Here is a 12,012-nt window from a genome sequence, read left to right on the forward strand (position 1 = left end):
TTTGTTCATATTATAAAATGTTAGTCAGATTAGGTGCTTTTTAAAGTCTTAGCTCTAAAAATAATGACTACAGTATACACGTTAATAAAAAAGCAAAGAATACTAAAATACTGACTTACCTCAACCTCTTGCTTCATTTTAATATTTTCCTTTTTCAGAGAAAGACACTGTTGCTCAATCTCTGCTTTTTCCAAAAGAATAGCATCCAGACGTTCAGTCAATGCCTATTTTAGAACAGGATTTATTTGCCTGGGGTTAAAAAAATGGTGGATTGACCACACGCATAATTATCTCCTGATCTCTTAAAAACACACTGAAGTGAGAATAAGAGATTTCAAAAGGTATGAACGTATTGAGCAAAGAGAAAAGGAGAAAATATATAAGGATAAGAGAAATTTCAACACATTTTTGGAAAACTTAATTACGGAGGAGGATGAACTGAATCAAACGCAGGAAGAAAGCTATAACCTAAGGACCTGCATAAGGAAACACATATAAGCACATATTCTGCAGAACTGAAATGCTCAGAATTGGAGGCACCAGATATTGTTGAGGGAGGTGTAATGTGTGGGGCTCAAAAATTGAGGATTGGTCAACAATCTGAATAGGGACCAGTCAGAGAGTAAGCAAGAAATAACCTATGTCCTTCCTCGCTCAGAGACAGATTATTCTCTGCAGAAATTAAAGAGGAAGTTAATGAGATGAAAAAAAAAAATCAACAAGCCAAGAGTCAGCTCTTTTAAGACAGCTATCAAAATAAACATTGTTTACTAAAACTGATGAAGAGACATAAGTTCCAAAAAATAATACAACGAAAAAGGAAGCACATCTATATGTCAGGCATAGAGTGGCTCATGCCTGTAATCCTAGCATTTTGGGAGGCTGAGGTGGACAGATCACTTGAGGTCAGGAGTTTGAGACCAGCTTGGCCAACACAGTGAAAACCCATCTTTACTAAAAATACAAAGAGAATTAGCTAGGTGTGGTGGTGGGGGGGGTGTCTGTAGTCCCAGCTACCCTGGAGGCTGAGGCAGGAGAATTGCTTGAACCCAGGAGGTGGGAGCTGCAGTGAGCCAAGATCGCTCCGTTTAGCTCCAGCCTAGGTGACAGAGCAAGATTGTGTCTCAAAAAAAAAAAAGAAAAAAAAAAAAATTAAAGAAAATTATGAGTAACTATTAATAATGAAAACTCAAATGAAATGGATCAAAATAAGAAGCAAGAATAATCCCCAAGTTATTCTATAAAATCAGCGTAACTTAAAACCAATATCCAAGTACTTTACAGAAAGGAAAAATCAAAGACACATTTTATGACAAATCTAGATGCAAAAATCCTAAACTAAACATTAGTACACTATCATTATTTCTAATCAACATAGTATTAAAGATCCCAGTCTATAAAATAAAGCTTTAAAAAGGAGGTAGCCAAGAGTGGTGGCTCATGCCTGTAATCCGAACACTTTGGGAGATGGAAGTGGGAGGATCACTGTTGCAGCCTGGACAACAGGCAAAGCTCCGTCTCAAAAATAAATAAAGACATGAAGTATAAAGATTAAAAAATAGTTTTTTGCAGATGATATGACTGTTTATATAAAAAAAACCAAGAAGAATCTATAAGCAAATAGAAAAAACTAAGTGTTTCACAAAGTATGTAAGACTGATAAAGTCAGTTTCATTTTTGGATAGCAGCAGCAAAGAATTAGAAAATATAATTAAAAAGAAGACACCATTTACAATGGTATCAAGGAATATCAAGAGTCTAGAAACAACTTTACCAAAAGATGTCTGAAGGCCTTCCACAGAGGAAATTATAAAACTACAGATTACATGCCATTCCAATTAATCACAATGAGGTTTTTCATGGAATCTGACAGTATTTTAAATGTATATGGGAAACTAAAAGACTAAGAATAGCAAGATACTTTTGAAGAGAACAAAGAGAGGACTTATTCTCCTAGATATCATGATTTATTGTAAGGGTATAAAAAATAAAGACAGTATATATTTTTTTATAAAGGGTATAAAAAAAATACAGTATTGGCAAAGGCACAGACAACCAATGGAACAGAAAAAAAGAGTTCAGGCTTGGTGTGGTGGCTCATGCCTGTAATCCCAGCCCTTTTGGAGGCCAAGGTGGGCAGATCACGAGGTCAGGAGATTGAGACAATCCTGGCCAACATGGTGAAACCCGGTCTCTACTAAAAATACAAAAATTAGCTGGGTGTGGTGGTGCACGCCTGTAGTCCCAGCTACTCAGGAGGCTGAGGCAGGAGAACCGCTCAAACCCAGGAGGTGGAGGTTGCAGGGAGCCAAGATAGTGCCACTTGCACTCCTTGCATGACAGAGCAATCTCAAAAAAAAAAAAAACTTCAGAAACAAACACAAACATGTTTTTAACTATAATACTAGATTACTGGAGAAAGACTATTCAATAATTAAGGTTGAAAATAGCTGATATTAAAAAAGATGTCATACCATATTATAAAGAAATAATCTCTATATGGATTAAGATTTGTCAAAAACAAAGCTTTAAAGTCTTAGATAGATATACCATGAGCTGAGAGAAGATTTTTACCACACACATAAACAACCAAATATATGTTTATATAAAACACATATTTAAAAAAATTCTACAAACCAGAAACCCATTGGCCCATTAAGAAAATGGATGTTGGCCAGGCACGGTGGCTCACGCCTGTAATCCTAGCACTTTGGGAGGCCGAGGTGGGTGGATCACCTGAGGTCAGGTGTTTGAGTCCAGCCTGGTCATCATGGTGAAACCCCATCTTAAAAAAAAAAAAAGAGGAAAAAATAAAAAAATTAGAAAAAGAAAATGGATGTTATACACAAAAAGAATACTTTCAATCCAGAACACAATGATCTACCATTTTACACCAATTTGACTGGCAAAAATAAAAATGTATGACAATACCTAGTGCTGGAGAGGATTATGGATCCACAGTATCCTTTGTACATTGCTGGTGGAAGTTATTTCAAATGATTGATAGTGGTTTGGCACTATCTCCTGAGGCTGAACCTTCATGTAACTTTTTTTTTTTTTTTTTTTTTCAAGACGGAGTTTCGCTCTTGTTACCCAGGCTGGAGTGCAATGGCACAATCTCGGCTCACCGCAACCTCTGTCTCCTGGGTTCAGGCAATTCTTCTGCCTCAGCCTCCTGAGTAGCTGGGATTACAGGCACGCGCCACCATGCCCAGCTAAGTTTTTGTATTTTTAGTAGAGACAGGGTTTCGCTATGTTGACCAGGATGGTCTCGATCTCTTGACCTCATGATCCACCTGCCTCGGCCTCCCAAAATGCTGGGATTACAGGCATGAGCCACCGCGCCCAGCCCATGTAACTTTTGATGCAAAGATTCCACCCATTTACTTGAGAATCCTTTGCACATTTATAAAGGAGATGTATAAAAGAAGGTTCATTGTGCTTGTACTCCACCGCATAAACCTGGGCATAATCCTAACATCCATGTCTAGTTCTGAATGAACTGTGTTATTGTAATACAGTGTAATACTCTATAGCAGCCATGGTGACATGCAATGATACAGATGAGCTTTAGAAAAACAGTAAGTGTGAAAAGTTCTAATACATTACAAACAACATGATACCCTTTTAGTAAAGTGAAAAACTAAAATAAAAAAATTATAAAATGATATAAATGCAGTAAAACTTTATAAAAGGAAAGGAAAAGCAATGATGAACATAGGATTATTGTTACCTGGGGTGTGAGAAACTAGGGGTGTGGAATATCAAGGGTGTGAGGGCTACATTGGAAGGTGTCTATTATTTTTAAGATCTTAGCTTTTTGGTGGGTTTACATGTGATCATATCACAAATAATTAAATTAGAAGGAAATGAAGACAATGCAAAGGAGGCAGAAGTAAACTCCAAGACAGTATGAATTTATTAGCTCAGAAAGATTACAGAACTCGTTGAATCTTTAGATGAGATGAAAAAAATTCATACATCAAGAATGAGCTCTTTTAAATATTTAATATCAGAACAGAAATTTTAATGCAATGATGGAAAAATTAAAAGTAGATGACATTTCTTCTTAGACAAAAGAAAAAACTCTACTGAAAATATCAATCTAGTTGAGCATTGCAGAAAGTTTTGTGGCATACTCTAGAGACTGCCTCCCTTCAACTTCTATAATCAACATGTTCTTTCTTGCCTGTTTCTTCTACAGACAGCATAAAAACTAAAACCTAAAACCCCTGATTTCTCAGATTCACAGGATGTGGGTGCAGGAGCACAGAGATGAAGAGTATCTGGGTCCTGATGACATCAATGGGAGACTGCAACGGCATGAGAACTGCCATGTCTAAACCTCTTAGATTAACACTAATTTAAAAACTTTTTTAAGAAAACAAAAACGAAACATACAGAAAAATTTAGAGTACTATATCAATTTACAGCTATAATTCAAACATGAGAGTAGAATAAATGAATGTTTAAATACAAGACAACACAAAAATTTACCTCCATGAATTCATTCTTAGGAAGCTACAGAAGGATATGCTCTATCAAAATAAGGTGGTTAACCCAGTGAATGACATGTGACCTAGTAAAAAGCAGGGGGCCAAAGCAGGTAAGCAGTGAAGAAGTTCATAAGATCATCACAAAAGGCCTGGCCAAAAGTAGAGGAAGACAGAAAGCTTTAGAAGGCAGGTACCAGGAATCAGAGATTATTTGATCTGCCTGATCATTTGGAAAGCCGAAGGGGTCATGAAAGACAGCTAGATTTTCATCTGTTGTAACAGGAAGTTAACAAATTAACACTGATAAATCAGGTAATAGCAGTATAAGCATATTATTTACAAATATAGAGATGATTTTCAGAAGTTATTTGGTATTATAAGTTATTTAGAATTTAGCATTATTTAAATATTATGTGCATATGACTTTGGTTAAAACAACCTGAATTTTGAAATTAGTTTTTTCACATTACATATAAGTATTGCAGTATAAACCTCTGACTGGTAAGTATCAGAATTCTATGTAAATTAATTTTAGGAGATCTATATACATAGGCCAAATGCAAACAGCTATTAAAAAAACCTAAACTATCAGAAACACAGAATGGACAATATTTCTTAGGAAATACAAATCTGATTTAAGGTTAAAAGAGAAATTAACAACAGTAATATGGTCTAGAAATTCAAGTGTCTTAACATGCCATTTTTTCATGCCTCTTGCATTTAGAAGCAGCATAAAAATTAACTGTAATACTGTGCACCTCAAATTTTGACATGAGAAATGGGTTTCTTAGTCCTTATTTAAAAGTCAAATGTGTGAGGTTTGCAATGAAACTAGATTGTATTTTAATGCACTAGAAGATGTCTACCAGAAATTTTAATCATAATTTAAACTTGTAAGGACATACATTTTAACATGTTATATAAAGAACAGAAAAGCTTATTATTAAAAGCTACAGGTTTTTCCAGTGTGCTTTGCCAAAAAAGGAATATAACTTAGCAAGAGGGGAGAGGATCCAAGATGGCCGAATAGGAACAGCTCTGGATTGCAGTTCCCAATGAAAATGCAGACGGTCAGTGATCACCGCATTTCCAAACAAATTTTTACTGCCCACAGATCAGGAAATTCCCAGGCAGAAAAGCGCCACGAGTCTTCAGCACAGCTGTTTCAGCCAGCGCAGCAGGTCTCTGCAAAAAAACTCACACAAATCCAGATGCTGTTTCAACTAGCGACTGAACGCCTGGGAGACAGAGTTGCCCGTTCAACTGAAAAAAAGGGGGCTGAAACAGGGAGCCAGGTGATCTGGCTCAACTGGTCCCACCCTCACAAAGACCAGCAATCTGAAATGCTCTGGATGGAAAGTTTCACAGTAAGCACAGCTGGACCCGGGATAGTCCAGCTCTGTGGCAGGAAGGGCGTCTGCCATTACTGAGGCAGCTTGCCATTACTGTGACTAGGCTACCTCCTAGCTGGGCAGGGCATCTCTGAAAAAAGGCAGCAGAATAACAGGAACTTGTAAATAAAGCCCCACTTCCCAGGACAGAGTACCTGGGAAAAAAAGGCGGTTATGAGTTGTGCTGCAGCAGACTTAAACGTATCTGCCCAGCAGCTCTGAACAGAACAATAGAGCTCACAGTTCAGCACTTGAGCTCCTATAAGGGACGGACCAACTCCTCAAGCAGCTCCCTGACCCCTGTATAACCAAAGAGACACCTCATAAAGGAGAGCTCAGGCTGACATCTGGCGGGTATCCTTCTGGGACAAAGATAACAGAAGACGAAACTGGCAGCAACCTTTACTATTCTGCAGCCACTGCAGGTGATCCCCAGGCAAGCGGGGTCTGGAGTGGACCTCCAGCAGTCCTATAGTACGGGTGCCTGACTGTTAGAAGGAAAACTAAGAAACAGAAAAAAATAACTTCATCATCAACAAAAAGGACGTCCACTCAGAGACCCCACCCAAAAGTCACCAACTAAAAAGACCACACATAGATAAAGCCAATAAGATGGGAAGAAACCAGTGCAAAAAGGATGAACACACCTGAAACCAGAATGCCTCTCCTCCTCCAAGGAATCACAACTCACAAGCAAGGGAACAAGGCTGGATGAAGAATGAGTCTGATGAATTGACAGAAACAGGCTTCAGAAGGTGGGTAATAACAAACTTCTCTGAGCTAAAAGATCATGTTCTAACCCAATGCAAAGAAACTAAGAACCTTGAAAAAAGATTTGACGAAATGCTAACAAGAATAAACAACTTAAGAGAGGAATATAAATGAATTGATAGGGCTGAGAAACACAACACGAGAACTTTGAGAAGCATATACAAGTTTCAATAGCCGCATCAACCAAGCAGAAGAAAGGGATATCAGAGATTAAAGACCAACTCAATGAAATAAAACAAGGTAAGATTAGAGAAAAAAGAGTAAAAATGAACAAAGCCTCCAAGAAATATGGGATTATGTGAAAAGACCTAATCTACGTTTGATAGGTAAACCTGAATGTGATAGAAAGAATAAATCCAAGCTGGAAAACACTCTTCAGTACATTATACAGGAGAACATCCCCAAACTAGCAAGACAGGCCAACATTCAAGCCCAGGAAATACAGAGAACACCACAAAGTTATTCCTCAAGAAGAGCAACCCTAAGTCACATAATTGTCAGATTCACCAGGTTGAAATGAAGGAAAAAGTGCTAAGGGCAGCCAGAGAGAAAGGTCAGGTCATCCACAAAGGGAAGCCCATCAGACTCACAGCAGATCTCTCAGCAGAAACTCTACAAGCCAGAAGAGAGTGGGGGCCAATATTCAACATCCTTAAAATAAATAACTTTCAACCTAGATTTTCATATCCAGCCAAATTAAGTTTCAAAAGTGAAGGAGAAATAAAATCCTTTATGAACAAGCAATTGCTCAGAGATGTCATCACCACCAGGCCTGCTTTACAAGAGCTCCTGAAACAAACACTAAACATAGAAAGGAACAACCAGTACCAGTACCAGCCACTCCAAAAATGTACCAAATGGTAAAGACACATTGAAAAAAATGCATCAACTAATGGGCAAAACAGCCAGCTGGCATCAAAATGGCAGGATCAAATTCACACATAACAATATTAACCTTAAATGTAAGTGGGCTAAATGCCCCAGTCAAAAGACACAGACTGGCAAATTGGATAAAAAGTCAAAAACCAGCAGTGTGCTGTATCCAGGAAATACATCTCATATGCAAGGATACACGCAGGCTGAAAATAAAGGGATGGAGGAAGATTTATCAAGCAAATGGAGAGCAAAAAAAAAGGCAGGAGTTGCAATCCTAGTCTGTGATAAAATAGACTTTAAACCAACAAAGATCAAAAGAGACAAAGAAAGGCATTACATAATGGGAAAAGGATGAATGCAACAAGAAGAGCTAATGATCCTAAATATACACACACCCAATACAGGAGCACTCAGATACATAAAGCAAGTCCTTAATGACCTACAAAGAGACTTAGACTCCCACACAATGTAATAGTGGGAGACTTTAACACTCCACTGTCAGTATTAGTCAGATCAACGAGACAGAAAATTAACAAGGATACCCAGGACTTCAACTCAGACATGGACCAAGCAAACCTAATAGCCATTTACAGAACTCTCCACCCCAAATCCACAGAATATACATTCTTCTCAGCACCACATCACACCTACTCTAAAATTGACCAGATAATTCCAAGTAAATCCCTCCTCAGCAAATGGAAAAGAACAGAAATCATAACAGTCTCTCAGACCACAATGCAATCAAATTAGAACTCAGAATTCAGAAAAGAACTGAGAACCACAAAACTTCATGGAAACTGAACAACGGGCTCCTGAATGTTGACTGGATAAAGAATAAAATAAAGGGAGAAATACGGATATTCTTTGAAACCAACGAGAACAAAGACACAACGTACCAGAATCTCTGGGACACATTTAAAGCAATATCTAGAGGAAAATATACAGCAATAAAGGCCCACATGAGAAGCAGGGAAAGATGTAAAATCGACACCCTATCGTCAAAATTGAAAGAGCTAGAAGAGCAAGATCAAAAATACTCAAAAGCTAGCAGAAGACAAGAAATAACTAAGATCAGAGCAGAAGTGAAGGAGATAGAGACACAGAAAAACCCTTCAAAAAAATCAATAAATTCAGGAGCTGGTTATTTGAAAATAGCAACAAAATAAACAGACACTAGCCAGATTAACAAAAAAAGAAGAGAATAGTCAAATAGATGCAATAAAAAACGATAAAGGGGATATCACCACAGATGCCACAGTAATACAAACCACCATCGGAGATTACTACAAACAACTCTATGCACATAAACCAGTTAACCTGGAAGAAACTGATAAATTCCTGGACACCTGCATCCTCCCAAGAAGAAGTCGAAACCCTGAATAGACCAATAACAAGGTCTGAAGTTGAGGCAGCAATTAATAGCTTACGAACCAAAAAATGCCTACGTCCAGATGGGTTCACAGCCAAATTCTACCAGACATACAAAGAGGAGCTGATACCACTACTTCTGCAACTATTCCAAACAATCCAAAAAGAAGGAATCCTCCCCAAATCATTTTAGAGGCCAACATCCTGATACCAAAACCTGGCAGAGACTCAACAAGAAAATAAAACTTCAGGCCAATATCCATGATGAGGATAGATGCAAAAATCTTCAATAAAATACTGGAAAACCAATTGCAACAGCACATCAAAAAACTTAATCATCATGATCAAGCAGGCTTCATCCCAGGGATGCAAGGCTGGTTCGACGTAATCCACCACATAAACAGAACCAAAGACAAAAACCACATGATTATCTCAATTGATGCAGAGAAGGCCTTTGACAAAAATCAACAGCCCTTTATGCTAAAAACTCTCAATAAACTAGGTATTGACGGAACGTATCTCAAAATAATAAAAGCTATTTATGACAAACCAACAGCCAGTATCATACTGAAGGGGCAAAAACTAGAAGCATTCCATTTGAAATCTGGCACTAAACAAGGATGTCCTCTCTCACCACTCCTATTCAATATAGTATTGGAAGTGCTAGCCAGAGCAATCAGACAAGAAAAAGAAATAAAGGGTATTCAATTAGGAAAGGAGGAAGTCAAACTGTTTCTATTTGCAGACTACATGATTGCATATACAGAATACCCCATCATCTCAGCTCAAAATTTCCTGAAAATGATAAGCAACTTCAGCAGTCTCAGGATACAAAATCAATGTGCAAAAATCACAAGCATTCCTATATGCCAATAACAGACTTAAACTGAGCCAAATCAAGAATGAACTGACACTCAGAATTGCCACAAAGAGAATAAAATACCTAGGAACACAACTACTAAAAAATATAGAAGACCTTTTCAAGGAGAACTATAAACCACTGCTCAACGAAATAAGAGAGGACACAGACAGATGAAGAAACATTACATGCTAATGATTAGGAAGAATTAATATTGTGAAAATGGCTATACTGCCCAAAGTAATTTACAGATTCAACGCTTACCCCATCAAGCTACCAATGACCCTCTTCACAGAACTGGAAAAAAAACACCTTAAACTTCATATGGAACCAAAGAGAGCCCGCGTAGCCAAGAGAATCCTAAGCAAAAAGAACGAAGCTGGAGGCATCATGCTACCTGACTTGAAATTATACTACAAGGCTACAGTACTCAAACAGCATGGTACTGGTACCAAAACAGAGATATAGACCAATGGAACAGAACAGAGGCCTCGGAGACAATGCCACACATCTACAACCATCTGATCTTTGACAAACCTGACAAAAACAAGCAATGGGGAAAGGATTCCCTGTTTAATAAATGGTGTTGGGAAAACTGGTTAGCCATGTGCAGAAAGCAGCAACTGGATCCCTTCCTGACACGGACAGTAAAATTAACTCCAGATGGATTAAAGACTTAAACATTAGACCTAACACCATAAAAACCTTAGAAGAAAACCTAGGCAAAACCATTCAGGACATTGGCATAGACAAGGACTTCATGACTAAAACACCAAAAGCATTGGCAATAAAAGCCAAAATAGACAAATGGGATCTAATTAAACTCCAGAGCTTCTGCACAGGAAAAGAAATAATCATTAGAGTGAACCGGCAACCAACAGAAAGGGGAAAATTTTTTGCAGTCTATCCATGTGACAAAGGACTTATATCCAAAATCTACAAAGAACTAAAACAGGTTTACAAAAAAACAAAAACAAAAACAAAAACAAATAAACCCATGCAAGAGTGGGCAAAGGATATGAACAGACACTTTTCAAAAGAAAACATATATGAGGTCAACAAACATATAAAAAAAATGCTCATCATCATTGGTCATTAGAGAAATGCAAATCAAAACTACATTGAGATACAATCTCACACCAGTTAGAATGGTGATCATTCAAAAATCAGGAAACAACAGATGCTGGAGAGGATGTGGAGAAATAGGAACACTTTTACACTGTTGGTAGGAGTGTAAATTAGTTCAACCATTGTGGAAGACAATGTGGCGATTCCTCAAGGACCTAGAAATAGAAATTCCACTTAACTCAGCAATCCCATTGCTAGGTATATAGTCAAAGGATTATAAATCGTTCTATTATAAGGACACATGCACACATGTTGATTGCAGCACTCTTTACAATAGCAAAGACTTGGAACCAACCCAAATGCCCATCGATGATAGAGTGGACAGGGAAAATGTTGCACATATACACCACGGAATACTATGCAGCCATAAAAAACAACGGGTTAATGTCTTTTGTATGGACATGGATGAACCAACATTCTCAGTAAACTGACACAGGAACAGAGAATCAATCACCACATATTCTCACTTACAGGCGGGTGTTGAACAATGAGAACACACGGACACGGGGAGGGGAGCATCACACACTGAGGTCAGAGTTGCGGGGGGACTAGGAAAGGGAGAATGTGGGGTAGGGAGTTGGGGAGGGATAACATGGGGAGAAATGCCAGATATAGGTGATGGGGCTGGAGGCAGCAAACCACATTGCCATGCATGCACTTATGCAACAATCCTGCATGTTCTTTACATGTACCTCAGAACCTACAATAAAATACATATATACAAAAACTTAGCAAGAAAACCTTTTCAGTTTTCCAGAAGTGTAGAAAGCATATTATTACATTGCTGCATGAGTCTTCTTAAATAGTTTATTTGGAGCCATTGAGTAAATGAAGAACACTTGAAATCACTTCCAAAATGATTTTCTTAAATTGTTCCCTTCTGAGACTTGAGTGGTCAGGATAACATACTTTAAAATTTAATCAATAACCTTGCCTAGGCAAAGAATTTATGACTAAGACCCCAAAAGCAAATGTAACAAAAACAAAAACGAATGGGATCTAATTAAACTTTTTAATTGCTTATACCGTAAAAGCTACTGAAATAAAAATTAAACTTTTTAGTTTAATTAGCCTCTGCACAGCAAAAGAAATATCAGTAGAGACTACTCACAGAATGGGAGAA

General features: G+C 37.8%; 1 protein-coding gene across 4 annotated transcripts in view; it reads right to left on the bottom strand.

Annotated features, from left to right (window-relative positions):
* GCC2 (GRIP and coiled-coil domain containing 2) overlaps positions 1–12,012 on the bottom strand; it is a 65,503-nt gene that overhangs the window by 38,053 nt on the left and 15,438 nt on the right. For all 4 annotated transcript variants that reach the window (XM_003922768.4, XM_074400359.1, XM_074400355.1 and 1 more), the window contains one exon: positions 120–224. In XM_003922768.4, the coding sequence (XP_003922817.1) occupies positions 120–224 (105 nt within the window). The remainder of the gene's footprint in view (positions 1–119; positions 225–12,012) is intronic.

This window comes from Saimiri boliviensis, chromosome 1 (genome assembly GCF_048565385.1).
Source record: "Saimiri boliviensis isolate mSaiBol1 chromosome 1, mSaiBol1.pri, whole genome shotgun sequence".
In the NCBI taxonomy this organism is placed as follows: domain Eukaryota; kingdom Metazoa; phylum Chordata; class Mammalia; order Primates; family Cebidae; genus Saimiri; species Saimiri boliviensis.